The sequence below is a fragment of the Eptesicus fuscus genome, chromosome 19, assembly GCF_027574615.1.
Source record: "Eptesicus fuscus isolate TK198812 chromosome 19, DD_ASM_mEF_20220401, whole genome shotgun sequence".
NCBI lineage: Eukaryota > Metazoa > Chordata > Mammalia > Chiroptera > Vespertilionidae > Eptesicus > Eptesicus fuscus.
The window spans coordinates 50,579,773-50,596,287 of record NC_072491.1 but is presented as its reverse complement, the minus strand read 5'-3'; the positions used below and the strand labels follow the sequence as shown (position 1 = coordinate 50,596,287).

At 42.1% G+C, this 16,515-nt stretch overlaps 1 protein-coding gene across 3 annotated transcripts; it reads right to left on the bottom strand.

Moving 5' to 3' along the window:
• Positions 1–487: 487 nt before the first annotated feature.
• ZFAND1 (zinc finger AN1-type containing 1) lies at positions 488–16,399 on the bottom strand. Of its 3 annotated transcripts, XM_054708607.1 has the most exons (9): positions 15,214–15,420; positions 13,206–13,248; positions 12,205–12,244; positions 9,143–9,270; positions 8,968–9,059; positions 7,825–7,946; positions 1,023–1,178; positions 703–920; positions 488–522 (listed from the first exon to the last, which is right to left on the bottom strand). In XM_054708607.1, exons 1-8 carry the CDS (start codon positions 15,317–15,319, stop codon positions 750–752), a joined length of 858 nt encoding a protein of 285 aa, XP_054564582.1. In that variant the 5' UTR covers positions 15,320–15,420; the 3' UTR covers positions 488–522; positions 703–749. The 3 variants fall into 3 exon arrangements, with proteins under 3 accessions (XP_054564582.1, XP_008155033.2, XP_054564581.1); XM_008156811.3 differs by lacking the exons at positions 488–522; positions 15,214–15,420 and adding an exon at positions 16,309–16,399 and having other exon boundaries at positions 529–920; XM_054708606.1 differs by lacking the exon at positions 488–522 and having other exon boundaries at positions 529–920; positions 15,214–15,419.
• Between the last annotated feature and the right edge of the window lie 116 nt (positions 16,400–16,515).

The following is a 16,515-nucleotide window of genomic DNA, read 5'->3' as shown; positions in this document are numbered from 1 at the left end:
GAGGGACAATGTAGTCACTCTTGGCATGTATTTTGCTTTGGTGGGTATAAAGAGACTGCAATCAAGTTGAGCTCGCCATCTTTCTTCTCATTTGAATCCATTCCCACAAACACACACAGGTGGTGACTCCCAGGAGGAGAGCCTTTGTCAGAGCCATGCCCCACAGCAGGTAGGTGACAGCAGGAAAAGCACTTCTCCTCCCCAGGCCTGAGATTCCTCATCCAAAAACTCGGAAGAGTGAATGAGACAAGCCCTCAGTTCCTGATTCATGTACACACATCAATGCACATGCCATGATGCAGGCACACGGAACAGCTCCACTCCTGGCACCACAGTGCTACGCTTGCAAGTTACCTGCTCCAAGAAGAAGAGATGCAGGTGTCCCTAAGAGCATCTTTCCTCCTCTCCACAGAACGGCAATGTCCCAAAAAGGACATCTCAACGCTCAGTGTGGATCCGCAGTCAAGGTGACGCGGAGCAGTCTCAGTCAAACCACAGCTCATAGCCCCACGAGAAACACACCTAATAAAAGCGAATTAAATACGGTGACATGCTAGTAACTGTCAATTCATAGTTAAACTTTAAAAGGAAAAATTTAAATTCAATTTATAGAAAACTGATAATGGACATTATGACATAATGAAAAAAATGTAAGAGCAACTTAAAAAAATACTTATAGTATTTGTAGTAAAAGAAACTGACTTCACATAGAATTTTCCTCATGATTCCTGGACTGAATCCTTGAATGACTATTCCAAGTAAGCGTCGACATTCTTTAAAAACTGTTCTTCCTCACTAAGATATTCCAAGACAACGTTCCCGCCGTTGTATAAAGGGCAGTCCTCCCTGGCCATCCAGGCTTCCAGCGTGTGGTCCAAGGGCAACGCTTCTCCAGAAGTCATGTGACAGAGCCTTAACTTCTGTTAAGAGAGAAGCAAAGCACACAGTAGTGTAACCAACAAACAGGCCTGTTGTAGCATAGCCTAAACCCCTACGGCAGAGCTGTTACAACCAGCTGGTACCTTGGCCGTGGACTTGTTATTGTCGTTTCTGAGACTGGCTGAAGAAGCTGCAAAGTCGATGACCTTCCCAACGCTCCATCGGTGACAGAAGAACATGGGTTTGCTCTTCTCTTTGCTCCCCTTGGGTAAGAACACCTGCAAGTAGATTCTTTCCGTCTGTAGGAACAGAACAGTTACAATAGATTACATACATGAACTAGACAGCTGTTTTTGTCACTTCCTCTCTTCTCCTGGTCAGCGAGGGACTGCCCTCTGATGGTAAAACTGGTGGTGGGAGTACCAGTCAGAGTCGCCCAGCAGCCACCTGAATGCATGGGTAGAGGACTCAAGACCTGGCCAGGTGACCTGTGCAAAACGGGTTATGTGACCTCGGTAAGCCAACGAAGCTCTTCCCTGGGATTTTACATTCAAAGGCTGGGGTGGAAAGGGCAGCTCTCTTTCTCCTGAGATTGTAAGGCGTATTGGATTAAACCTGGAATTGCCTAAGCTGTCGCCCAGGCCCCTCGGCCATTCCTGAACCAAGGTGGAAAAGTCCTGTGGGATGGGAAAGAATGGGCCCAGCACAGGGGGAAGTCAAGGACACAATGGGCTCTTTCTACTGCATCTGCGTCCTGGAGCTCAGTCATCCTGGTGACCAGATCAACGCCACTCCCATCACATGAGGGGCAACAGTTTTCATTACGCTAGTTGGTATCAAGTTTCTGTCGTTTGCAAATGAAAGTCCCTGAAACATGAAACACATCTTCCTACATGAAAGACAACGTGTTTAGAGAGAGCAGGGCTTTTGAGAATAAAGAAGCTAGAAAAAAAGAAAAAATAGACAAGTTTCATAGAAGATTTGGATGGTCCCTCTAGTATTCTATACGCTATATGCTTCCTCATATTGTATTTTCATGCTAAGTTAACAAATGCAGAGGGGAAAACGAGTAAAAGCAAAGGTGTTCCTTGAGTCCTGAAAATTGGTTTAAAAAGAGTTGGCTTTACAGACCAATTCCTGTCACAATGAAATTGTTGGCATAAGAGGAGCATCTCTAAGTCACAGAGGAAAGATTACAATTATTTTAGGAAACATTAGATTCAAGACTATTCCCAGCACCAAAGAATTGAGATTTGTTGAAGACCAGTGGAGTGTGTTATTACAGATAACAAGAATTAAAAGAAAAAATAAGAAATCATTGGAAGTTCAAACTCTGAGTCAACTCTATAAAATCAAAGTAATGAGTATAAATATGAAAAGAGAATATTAAAAAGATATAGCCTCACCTAATAAAAAGATAAATATGCTTGAAGATCATAAATGGAACAGAAATGCAGAAAGGTGAGTGGGCAGAGAGAGACCAGAAGGGAGTTCCTATTCAAGACCAACAGGCACAATCTGTAAACTGAAATTTCACAGCAAACCAAGGATGAAAATAACTAAGTGTGAAAAAGACATTTAAAAATGAGACAAATTAAGGGATAATATCCACAAAAAAGAACAAGAAGTTATGAAACCAAAAACAGGCAGAAATAAAAGAAGCTATAAATAGCTAATAAGAAATATAAACGTAAAAACACAGTTTCTGAAATTAAAAGTTCAAACAGGATAAATTTCTCTAACCTTCCATAAAAAGGCTTACTTGATGCCCTAACCGGTTAGGCTCAGGGGATAGAGTGTCGGCCTGAGGACTGAAGGGTCACTAGTTTGATTCTGGTCAAGGGCATGTACCTTGGTTGGGGGCACATCCCCAGTAGGGGGTGTGCAGGAGGCAGCTGATCGATGTTTCTCTCTCATCGATGTTTCTAACTCTCTATCCCTCTCCCTTCCTCTCTGTAAAAAAATCAATAAATATATATATATTTTTAAAAAGGCTTACTTGATAGGGAGATGGAGTTGAGGAAGTCATCTAGAATGTAGCACAAGGAGACAGCAAAATAGAAACTGTATGTCCCCAAATACGTGTGAAACTAACAAGAGTTTCAGAAGAGATGATGGAGGAGCAATAGTCAGAGAAAAATGACATAATTTTCTAAAAGTGAAGACATAAGTTAAAATTTTAAATGTATCTCAAGGGCCAAGCTGGGCAATTAAAATAAATCCATGCCCAGAAACATTGTACTGAAATTGAAAAATACCACAGGTAAAGTCGTAAAAGCCACTAAAAAAGACAGTTACCCATATAGCAATGAAAATCAAGAGACAGCAAATATTTCCCCTATAACAGATCACAGAGGCCACTGTACGTAGATCCAAGGAAGTGAGAGTCTAATAGACAACCAGCTCAAGCGAAGATAAAATAGGGCACTCTCAGACAAGAAAGACTAAAAGAGTTTACCTGCAAAGACTCTAAGTGAATCACTAAAGAATGGAATTCAGAAAAATAAATGTAAGTCCTAAGGAAAGAAGAAACTAAAAAAAATGTGTAGATTTACATAGGTATTGATGACAATAGTCTTTATGTGTGAACAATGATGATGGGTGGGAGACATTCGAGTGGATAGGCATGTCAAGCTCCTTGTGCTATTTGAGAGGATGTAATACCAAGTAACTTTAAAAAGGAAAACTGGTTTTTAATTTTATACATAAAAAATATAAACGCATGCCTATTATCACCATTACTATAATGCATTATGTTGGAGATTTTAGATAATGTAGAATAAGAAAATGAAATAACTAATATAATTATTATAAAATAAAGGCTATCCTGCTAATGGGGTGTGACTGCATATCTAAGAAATCAAAGGCACTAATGGTGAAAAAGAAACTTCTAAAATTAATCATAAGAGTTTGATGATGTGGCTGAATCAGACGAATATACAGAAATCAAGACTCTTTTCTCTATATTAGCAGTAAGTATCTGAAAATAGAGGTGGACGTAAATATTCTGTTCACAACAGAAATAAACCTCAATTGGAAATGAAAATAAATAAGGACTGAGACTTAAATGAAGACAAGCATGTTACACAAGACAAGAAACGTGACCTGAATAACTGGAAGGACACATAAGGCTCCTGGATAGGAAGGCCACGTAGTAAAAACATTATTTCTCTCAAAACTGATAAATAACATGTAATGCAAATCCAGTATGAATCCTAAAGGCGAAGTTTGCTTTTTCCTTTACACATCTCTTAATAGTTACACTTGCTAGAAGTGTGTACTACCTTTGCAAATTTAAAAACATTAAAGAAAGATTTTTTAAAAGGAAAATACTAAGGATATCACTAAAAGAAGAATACAATCAATGGTTTCTAAAAGAGTAAAATAAAAGAAAACGTAGAAAATCCAATCAATATAAAAGAAGACAGGAAAGAGAAATAAGGATGATGAGCAAAAATCATTAGATGGAAGATATACATTCAAATGTATCAGTGATCACAATATATATAAATGGATTCAACTCACCTATAAAAGAGGAATACTAGCAAACTGGATTAAAAAAACAAAGTCCAGCTATATGCTGCTTACAAGAGACACCCTAAAACAAAACAACACAGAAAAGGTGAACATAACATGATGAAAATAGACATAATAGTTAAATCTTAACCAAAAGAAAACTAGTGAAACAATCTATATATATAAAACCCTAATATGCAACTAGACCAAACGGTGGAACAACTGAACAACCGGTCTCTATGATGTGCACTGACCACCAGGGGGCACGCGCAGAACAGGATGGGCATCGGCAGCAGATGGGAGAGCACAGAACGTGGTGGGCATTGGCCGCAGCAGGATGGTGGAGCAGGTAAGCGGGGGCGCCAGACCAAGGCGGGGCGCCAGTCGCTGTCATTGGGGCAAGCCTCTAGTGGTTACTGAAAATTCTTTGCTCCCGCGCGCCTCGGTCTGCCGGGAGCTCACACCTGCTGCCGGTGCCAGCCCTGCTCGTACCCACTGCCAGCGCCGGCCCCACTCGCACCTGCAGCTAGCACCAGAGCTGCCACTCGTACCTGCTGCCGGTGCCCAGCACCGGTCCCAATCACTCGGCCCTGTCAGTGGGTGTGAGTGGTGGCTGCCAGCCCCGATTGCCCCTGAGGGCTTCTCCAACTCCCCCTGCTCCTGAGGGGCGATTGGGGCAGCAGCCACTGCTCACACCCTCTGACGGCACTGGCCCCAATTGCTCCGTGCTGTCAGCGGGTGCAAGTGGGGCCAGCACCATCAGCGCATGGGTGCGGCGGAGGCAGTGGGAGTGGGGCTTCCAGCAGACAGGTTACCTGACCAGGGGCGGCGGTGGGAGGGGCCAGGCGGAGGGGGCGGGGGATGGGCCGAGACCCACCACTGTGCCCACTGCAGCCTCGCAGCCCACAGTTCCTTTCAAGGTGCATGAATCCGTGCACTGGGCCCCTAGTCTATTATAATTCAAAATAGCATGAAAGGCAATTCACAAAGAAGATATAACAATGGAGAATTCCACACACCTGATAATATACAATTCAGCAAAACCATTAGAATTACAAGAAAAACCCTGACAAAACCACAGCTCCAGGAGATTTTAACACACTTGTCTCAGAAACTGATAGATAAGCAAACCAAAAATTAGTATGCAATCACATACAAACACAGGTACACATGTGTAGACATATGTACAAAGAGAGAGACTGCAAATGATAAAGCAAGTAAGGGCAAAATGTAATTAACTGGTACATTTGGGTAAAAAATATGGAAAAATTCTTTGTACTATTCTTGCTACTATTTTGTGTTTGCAACTACATCAAATTAAAGTTACCTGAAAAACACACCCAAACAAGTAGGTTGAAAACAACCTATAATAAAGATAATATTTAATGTTGAAACTTCAGCCTCATTTGGATTAAAGTCAGAACTGTGATGAAGATGCCTATATTATTCAGTCCTGTTCTGTAGAGCTCAACCCATGCATTAAGACAAATAATGATGAAAAGCAGGAGTAAGAGGAAAGGAAATTTGGGGAAAAGAAACACCAAAACACAAAACTGTCATTTGCAGAAAATATAACTGCATGGGAACATCCCAGAAAGCCTATAAAACATGGGAACAACAAGAGGTTTCTTTGCAGGAGAGAAGGACAACAAACAACAACCAGCATAGCCAGTTAAGGAAGCGTTAAGTTTTTTAAAAGTTATTATTTACAATGGCAGCAAAAATTATGAAGAACTTAAGAATATAATGAAGAAAAGACATATAGATGTGGATGGTAAGCATTACAGATGTTAAAGACAGAAAAGAAGACCTAATGAAAAATTGGAACAATAGACCACAAACATGGATGGGATGAGAAGAGTCAAAATTCTAAAGAGGTAAACTGTTCTAATAGAAAATTCAGTATAATTCCTATCAATCACAATTTCATAGAACAGGACAAAGTGATCCTACAATTTTTACAAAAGAACAAAGAGCCAAGAATAGGTATAGCTGAAAGCAAAAAATAAGGTGGAGAAACGTGTCCTGCTTCTTACACAGCTATGATAATAAGCCAGTTTGATATTGATGCAAAGATGGACAGACAGTCCCAAACTAGTCCCACGTGTACTATATGGTAGGTGACTGAGGTGTAATTACAAGGATGAACTCTCAGTACCTTGTGTTATGACCACAGGTAATCCATTCAGGTATGTGTGTGTGTGTGTGTAAATCTTTACTTCTACTTATAATTAAGTGGAATAAAGAGCTACACAAAATAAGCAAATAAAATAAAGCTTTCTAAAGGAAAATGTAAGAAAAAAACAATTTATTTTGAAAAATATAAATCTTAGAGAAATCACTAATAAATTTGAACATATTAAAATTTTAAAAGTCTGGACCACTCAAGAGATAAAAAAACAAAGAGAAGACAAACCACAAATTGAGAGAGGAAATGTGCAACACATGTAGTAAAAAAATTCAAAACATCTAGAGTAAAAAAAAGTGCAAAAACCCAACAGAAAAAATAGGCAAAGGATATGAACAAATAATTCACAGAAGAAAGTCAATAGCCAATAAACTCATGCAAAATAGCTGAACCTTAATTGTCAAAGGGAAATTTAACTTTAAACCTCAGTGAGACATAACTTCATATCTATCAGATTGGTAACAATGAATAACACCCAATGTTGGCAAGAAACACTGAAACCGTCAGACAGGAAGAAGAAAAATTAGCACAACCACTGAGCACAAAGTTGACAGTATCCAGGAAACCTAAGGATAAGCAAAGCCTAGGACCCAGATGTTCTATTTCTCCATATCTTTCCTAGGGGAGCATTTTTCAATCTGAGGGTCTCAATCCCTCAGTGGTAATAAAATCAATCATCTTTAAAACAAAATAGAATTAAGAAATAGTGTAAGGTTAGGTGAAACTGTGTTAAGGTATGTATGTATTTATATATGTATGTACTGGGTTGCTGTATAAAATGCAATTGATATTATGGCTTTTTAAAGGAACTGCCCTAGTGAGACGTTATTTATATACACACAAGGACATTCACTGTTGAACAATTTATAATAGCAAAAAAACTTGGAAAAATTCTGAATATTGTTCATCACAAGAATGAATAAATGCGGTATATTCATACTATGAGATATGCAGTTATCACAATGAACAAACTAGACTAATGTGTCAACATGGATAAATGCTAAAAACATAATGCCAAGTGAAAAAAAAAAAAAAGCTGAAGGATACGTATGGCTCCCTGCCATTTCTATGAAGTGAAAATCTCACAAAACGATGTACCATTTTTTATGTAGCTACACACCTGTAACACTAGGAAAGATACACATCAGGTTCAGGTTAGTTGTTACCAGATGGGAGGGAGGAGTAGAGAGGGGCTTCAACCGTATGTAAACATCTTGTTTTTCAAAGTCTCCAAGACCAACCTGGGGCAGTGACTTATCCCCATCAGCATGCATCTTTAATTTCATCAGTGCTACCTTGGCAGCTGTAGCGCTATTTTTTGCACCCTTCCGTCGCTTATTCGCTGTCTCTCCTGTCTTGGAATCTAAGAAATAAAAATAAACATATAAACACATAATGTTTACATTATATTTTCTAGACTTTTATTAACTACTAGGGGCCCAGTGCATGAATTCATGCACCTTGAAAGGAACTGTGGGCTGCGAGGCTGCAGCGGGCACAGGGGCGGGTCTCAGCCCATCCTCCACAATTAATGTTTTATGGCTCTGAAACATACAAAAACTACATACAACAGAGCTCTACAAAGACAACATATTGTGTATGTATTATATTTAAAATGTTGACAATCTCCACATCAAAACCCTTAGCATGGTGCTTCTTTCCAACTTAAGCTGATTTAATCTAATCACTAACACTTCTACAGAGAACTTTAAGTTTTGGTTATAGAAGATTTTATTAAAGGTAGTGTCCTTAACAAAGAATGAAAATTCGGCTGAACTAACATGTTGGCAGAGACTGGTCTAGTGTATAGATATACTAGAGGCCTGATGCACGAAATTCATGCAAGAGTAGGCCTTCCTTCCCCCGAGTGCCAGCACCGACTTCCTTCTGGCACCTGGGAACCCAGGCTTCTCTCTGGCACCCGGGACCTGGGACCCGGGCTTCCCTCTGGCTGCGGGCAGGCACCCGGGACTTGGGCTTCCCTCGCAGCCCCAGCTTCATCCGGAAGGTCGTCCGGTCTAATTAGCATATTATGCTTTTATTATTATAGATTCTTTCCTGGTACCTCAGATTGTAACAGCATTCTTAGGACAATAGGCTTAACGTTTAGTCTTTAGAGACTACATACTACTACTTCAGCCCCGTGAAACCATTTCTAGCTGTGATGGTTAACCAGCTGATCTGAGTGGTCGAGCAGGAAAACATCTGGCCTTGTGAGAAATACTGTTGCAAGAATATCATCAAAATAGATTGCAAGTTGCAGCCCACAGGGGCTGTTAGCAATGCCTTCCATACTGAAAAGCAGACATAAGCAGCAGGAGCTTTGGAACTAATAGGTAGATAGCAATACAGAAAGCAATGAAACAAGTTTCCTTGGTACTTGCCAATAATGTCTCTAACAAGTTTCTGAGTGGCAGCCATGCGTGGCGTAGGGAGTTCCAGTTTTTCACATTCATGATCTGACTGGTGACGGTGTCTGTGAGCAGAAGAGTGACACCAGTTCAAGTATTTGCATACAAATTAAACAGATCCACTGAGTGGGCTCATCTGAGTGATCACCTCAGGCAAAAGTTCTTCTCACAGTGCGGACAGGTCACTGGCACAAGCTCTTTCTCAGCACAGCCCTTGAACGCACATGGGTAAGATGCATGTGTATCTGACTTCAGCCTCTCCTTGACTACAGTCACCTGAAAATGTAAAAAAGGAGAAATTGGCATATTTCACATGGAGAATAAGTCAACAAATCTATTTTGGAAGGCAGGATTCATATTACTGCTACTTTAATTTATAAGAGCAACTTAGATGCTCCCACAAAACAGATTGTAGTAAATAATTGTGTGAGAAGAGATTATTGTGTTGACTGTTCTACATTTTCATAATCTTCCTACTGTGGTATATTTATCTTCTAAATCAAGTTAACGTGACTACTGAGTTACTCTTTATAATTTTAGTCTTCTACTTTGTAACGGTCCAACACAAAGATGCCCCCATATTAACATGCTCAGGGAGTCATCTCAACATCAGTCCTCAATGGCAAGTCTACCTATTTTCTACACCAATTTTAAGTAGTTAAATATATATAAATGAACACTTAAAATTATGTTTATCGCCCTAACCGGTTTGGTTCAGTGGATAAAGCATTGGCCTGCGGACTGAAAGGTCCCAGGTTCGATTCCGGTCAAGGGCATGTACCTTGGTTGCGGGCACATTCCCAGTAGGGGGTGTGCAGGAGGCAGCTGATCGATGTTTCTCTCTCATCGATGTTTCTAACTCTCTATCCCAGTGGTCGGCAAACTGCGGCTCGCAAGCCGCGGTTTGCCGCTCTGTTGACTAATGAGTTTGCCGACCGCTGGGATAGGGGCTTAATCATAAGGAACAACAACAGCCTGTAATTATTGGAATCGAGAGTCTAGGTCAGTGGTCGGCAAACTCATTAGTCAACAGAGCGGCAAACCGTGGCAGTTTGCCGACCACTGCTCTATCCCTCTCCTTTCTTCTCTGTAAAAAATCAATAAAATACATTTTAAAAATTATGTTTATCCATGATACAGAGGGTTAAAGACAGTTTTCATAATGATATACTGCTCGCAATGGTGTGTTTAATATTGTATTTCCAGCAAACATTACATCAGAAAAAGGTGAGATTTTATAAGATCAAAGAAAAATCCAGATCAACCAGGCTATTTAGATTACAGGTGTCCCCCACTATCCAAAAGTAGCTGAGCATTCCTACCTTTGAAACTTTTCATAAACCGAAATGGCGCAATTACCATTAATTACATGGAAATTTTTTTCACTGTTCCCAGACCCCAAAATGGGTCTCCCAGATGCTCAGACACAGTTCAAAGCTAGGGAGCCCTAATGCTGAGATGCTGAGCATGATTCGGGGGAAGGAGCTTGGTGAGCCGCTCTCACAGCTCGGGGTGCCGCTGCCTGTGCAGCGAATGGCTCACTGCAAAACAAGGGTTAAATGCTATTTTCACTTCTCCCCTTGTTTTGTAAAACTGAAACGCTTTTTGGATTTCCTTAGGTTAGCACAGACAGATACTAATGTGGGTCTTTCATAAAAGTGAAGGGGCTTAAAGTGAACTTTTGAAAATGGGGAAGTGTATTAAATAACTACGTTTCTAGAGTTGAATGAATTTAGAGAAATAATTTCTTGAAATCCACAATCAAAGACACTCCTCCATATAAACATTAGTTGCATCTTGTTGGAATTGACTTAACTATTTTTCCAAATTTGTTCCCACAGTCTCAAGGTAAATGATTTATCTTCACTATTTAATTGAGATCCAATTGAGAGACATTCTGTGAGAGACATTAAAAGAAAATCAAATGGTATCATAAGAAAAAGGACAGCACAGGGCAGATTTACAAGTTGCATAAGAAACCTCAGCATGTTTCTGTGACTTAAATTAGATTTTTCTCCCAGTTAACCCTACGTAATACCAATAAGTTCGTTAATTTTTAGTTCCCTCAAATAAATCACCTAAACTTCACAGGGCCAGACTTTGACTGAAGCCATTTAACCTTAATTTTCTATAACTGAGAGAACAGATGTAAAATCCTTGTGCTTGGCAAACAGTGGGCAGGAATATGTGTCCCCTGCAAAGTGTGAGGCAAACGCTTCCTTCCAAAGGGAGAGAATTCAGTTTAACTTCCCGCCTCTCCTGACCCGAGGGAGGTAGGGCCACTTGTCTGACTGTCAAATGTGAGAAAGTGGGCTCAGCTTTCTCTCTTTTTCCTCTTGGAACTGAACTTGGGAGTCAAGGAGGAGGCCTGGCAGGTCCAGCACTGCTGGGGCTGGCAGGCAGTGTGCCTAATCCTGGCGTTGTCTGCAGACCTACTGGGCTCTCCTCACTAAGCCTTACCATTCTCCTTGTCCTTTATCAATAACACAGATATTTTGGTTTCTGTCTGCCAGCCACTTTTTAAGCTCTCCATGTGGTCAGAATTAGAATGGAACTTGGTGGGACCACAGGTTTGTTCCAGGTGGTCTAAGGCTGAGTCAGAACAATATGCTGTCACCAAATCCTAACACCAGGCACCAGTGCTAACAAACGAGTGAAGGAAACTGGCAGGGGTGCATGAGGGCGGCAATTCCGTTTCAGATCTGCAAACAGGGAGCCTAGAGCTGCAAGCGGCCACCCAAACGGAACCAGAGTGTAAAGAAATAAGAATTATGAGACTAAAAAAGTAAAAATACCAAGTAGACCAACTTTTGAAAAAACAAACAGAAAAATAATATAAAGCAAAAACAATAATTTGCATAATTAGCTTAGTATGCCAAATTTTAATCTGCTGTACACTGGCTGGTTTGAAACCTCTTCAAAATTGGAAAAAGCCCAGCTGGCGTGGCTCAGTGGTTGAGTGTTGACCTTTGAACCAGAAGATCACAGTTCAATTCCCCGGTCAGGACACATGCCAGGGTTGAGGGCTCAATCCCCAGTAGGGGACGTGCAGGAGGCAGCCAATCAATGCTTCTCTCTCATCGTTGATGTTTCTATCTCTCTCTCCCTCTCCCTTCCCCTCTGAAATCAATAAAAATCCATTTTTAAAAATTGGAAGAAAAGTACATAAATACAAATGTGAGTTATTAGAGAGGAGAACTATTAACGTACCTCAGAACAGCCGTGCGACTCTCTGCTTCTGTGCTCAAGGCTTAAATAATTTCAAAAAAATAGTGTTTACTTAAATGCAATCAAATAATGTAAGGATAATTGCAATAATCTGAGATATTTCAGTTGTTAGCATCCTTAAGATTACATTTATGCTACATTAAGAAATCTACAAATAAGGATAAGCTGAAATGCCAGATAAAGATAGAGCATCTATTGCCTCAAAAGGTTTAAAACAGTTATTCAACTTCCATATGAGAAAAAACAATTTGCCACTCTAAATTACCTTTACTCTGAGTGCTTTCAGGTGTGTGAACTGATAAAAAAATCTTTTTTTGATTCCTTTTATTTCTCAAAGACCATCAATAATAAAAGGTCAAAAATGTGCTCTAGTTCTGATTTTAAAATATGCATTACTTTCATTTTATTAATTAAAATAAAGAGTATAATCATTAACTGGATTTTTTCCATATTCTTTATATTGTGGACATGTTCTCTCCTTGTGATTAAAAGTCACAATTACAACTTTTACATACAAAATCACACCCAGCCCAGCCAGTGTGGCTCAGTGGTTGAGTGCTGATCTATGAACCAGGAGGTCCCAGTTTGATTCCGGTCCTGGCACATGTTGGGGTTTCAGGCTCAATCCCCGAGGGGGTAGGGGTTGGGGGTGCAGGAGGCAACCAATCAATAATTCTCATCATTGATATTTCTCTCTCTCTCTCCCTCTCCCTTCCTCTCTGAAATCAATAAAAATATATTTTTAAAAAGAAAAATCACACAGATAATGCCATCTAAGAAGTTTAAAGATTAGCTAAATATATGCACAAGTAATCAAAGCCTATGACTAGTCTATTTTTTCCATATGTTCATTTTACCATAATGAACATTAAATATCAATGGCTAAAGTAAGAGCTATTTTACATAATTCTGCTGTTCAGAAGTAAATCTCATATTACAAACATCAAAGTTACTTTCAAATCCTGCACAAAAACATAACTTACCAAAATGTTCCTGAACAACCATCACATACGAATGGAAGAAAATCTAAAATTGAAGGAAAATGTTATAGGTACTGGTCAGTATTGGATTTTGATTTAGTTTTCTTACGCATAGAGAATCTGCAAGTACTGCGCCACCTCCATTGGAGAACTTTCCTTTTTGACCAATATCCTAATGTAGCAGGTAAACAAACGCCATCACAACCTCCAGTCCTCGAGAGAAAGTTACTAGATGATCGGGAGACAAGTGTTACTTAGCGTAGCATGTTAAATCCAAAAAAAAGTTCTGCTTTTTCAGTTTGTTTTTGTTCCCCAGAGTTAGTAGGTGTTGCTTTCGAGAACTGCATTTTGCAAAATTCCTGCATTTTAAGGGAAAAACCTGATTTCAATTCTGATTCCACTATTTACTAATTTAGCAATGCTAAGCAAGTTACTTAACAGTAGAGCTTTGGAGATTTTATATATAAATACATTTTACAGTATATATACACATAGTATATACACAAAACCAGAGCTATTATTAGGTATGTATATAGGTCTATATGTATATGTATGTGTATATATATCTTCCTCTCTGGATATATATATGCTATATCTACTTCACAGGGTAATTATAAAAACCAAATCCTATCTAATAAAAGAGTAATATGCAAATTGTCCATCACTCCAACACACAAGATGGCTGTCCCCATGTGGACACAAGATGGTCGCCACAAGATGGCCAGCAGGGGAGGGCAGATGGGAGGGACCAGGCCTGCAAGGGAGGGCAGTTGGGGGCAATCAGGCCTGCAGGGGAGGGCAGTTGGGAGGGACCAGGCCTGCAGAGGAGGGAAGTTGGGGGCAACCGGGCCTGCAGGGAAGGGCAGTTGGGGGGGACCAGGCCTGCAGGGGAGGGCAGTTAGGGGTGACCAGGCTGGCAGGAGAGTGGTTAGGGGGTGATCTGGCTGGCAGGCAGAAGTGGTTAGGGGCAATCAGGAAGGGAGGCAGGCGAGCAGTTGGGAGCCAGCAGTCCTGGATTGTGAGAGAGATGTCCGACTGCCCGTTTAGGCCCGACCCTCGGATCGGGCCTAAACGGGCAGTTGGACATTCCTTGAGGGGTCCCATATTGGAGAGGGTGCAGGCTGGGCTGAGGGACACCCTCCCCCCATGCACGAATTTCGTGCACCGGGCCTCTAGTGATATACATAAAAGGTATGAATAGTTAGAAAGCAACTATAATTCCTAAGACAATCACAACAATTAATTTGTCTTGAATAGGCTCTGAGAAAAATACTGTGGTGACTAGGTGGAGATGTTTTTAAAGAAAGTCCAGAAATTCGATAGATTGATGGATTGATACTGCAAAATTTAATCCTGAATTGTGTTTTTCCTTGCTGTTGAGGAACAACTAAGTTAGTATTAACTAACTAACTAAATAAATAACTACATTAGGAACAGAACTTTTGCAAAGCACATGGAAGTATCTAGTCCCAGATGTGACAACTATTAACCACCGATACAATCAGTTACTCTCTAGAATGTTTTCAATGTACCTCATATTAAATTACAGCTAAAGTAAGGCTGGCTATATCTAATCACACCACTTTTACAAAGTGAAAACAAAACATACTGCCCTTTAGAGAAAGCTACAGTTTCCCCCCAAAGATCTCATCCTGCAGGTCATCTAACTTGAAACATAAAGAAAGGATCTTATAACCGAAAGGGACCCTGGGTAATTCTGAGAATGGGCTTAGGGAACAGTCCCTCTGGTTCTGGCTGCATGACTCCATGAGCGTTTCATACCAGGAAAGTGTGTATACATTTGTCAATGAGACAGAAACAGAAACTGCTGGTGTCTTTTTCAAATGGGAAAAATTGTACCTGTTTGCTATTTTGAGACTTCTAGTGACTATGTAAACATTAGATACAAACAAGAGGACTCAGGGGGGAGAGTGCAATCAAGGTCATTTCCTGGTACCTGACACCATCTTTCTATCCATCAGGAAGCTAACAAAAATGTTAGGATACTCACACTCCAAATTGTAACTGCTGTCCACTAGTCCAAGAGCTAGGCCTTGGCCTCCCTTCAGACATTTACACTTTAGAAGACCTCTGAAGTTGGCAAGGAAGGCGACCATCTCACAAATGGTGGATGAGGTGGACTTCTCAGGGTTAATCAGGTACACCAGAGATACATAACTCAGTCAAAACCACCGGCTAAGCTTCCATATGAAAGAGTGCAAGGAAGCTGCTGGAGGGCTGGGACCGCCGCAGTGGAAGGTACAGATCCAGAGCGCTGTAAGCAACAAGGGCCCAGCGGGATGCTGTCCTTTGCCCAGTCCACAGCAGGTACACTAATCAGCGGTGGCACTCCCACTAGCCGGGCTGAACCTGAGGCCTCTCAACAGTGACTCGGGTGCCTGCCACCAGTGACTGAAGCTGCAACGAGAGAGGAAACCCATGTGCCACCCTCTTGCAGTGTGAGGCACAGGTGATAGCGCACATGGAAACCCAGGGGTCCAGGACGGAGCCTGCTGGGTGCTGTCATGTTCCAGGAACTCGCCTCAGGCGCTGCTGCCGGGTGGGCTGTGCGGTCACGGGCCTCCAGGCTCAGGGGACAGAGCCCCCATTATTATCAATGCTCTAAAGTGCCGCTGACTACCAGTGTGAACGCTGTCCTAGCTAACTAGCTGCTTGGTAGATGTTTGCTGCCTGGTGACAATCGGAGTACAAGAGTGACAGCTGGGAGAGCCATCACCTGGCGCAACAGCCTGAGGGTCAGAGCCCCTTGGGGAAGCTGGGAACGCGAAGGGCCTTCGACTAGAACTCGTCTCGGGAGGGGCCCAGGGACCCAGGTTAACACTGATCTCCCCGCTGCCTCCGCCTGACAGTAGCAGGTGAAACATGAAGTTGGGGGAAGAGAAGCGGCGGCCCCGTGGTCGCAGTGCCAGGGCCAGAGGGGAGCGGCAGCGCCCCTGCAAACCCAGGTGCACGCCCACGTGTGTCCAGGAGCTCCCGGTTCCATGCACGGAGGCTACGCGCTTCCCTCCCACAGAGAAGCTCCGCCCCCGCCGCCCCTCCCGCCGCCACTGTCCGTGGGGCAGAGCTGGGCCGACTCCGCCATCACCTCGCTGCCGGCAGTGCTCCACCTGGCAGTGCTGCCCTACGTCCAGCTCCGCCATCGCTCTCCGCCGCTGGGGCGGGGCGGGGCCACGGCGCGCGCGGCGTCTGCTGGGAACGTGGGGGGCCCAGGGGCGGAGCCTGCAGGTGGGGTGGGGCGGGGCCAGGATCGGGGGCGGGGCCACGGCGCGCGCGGCGCCTGCTGGGAACGTGG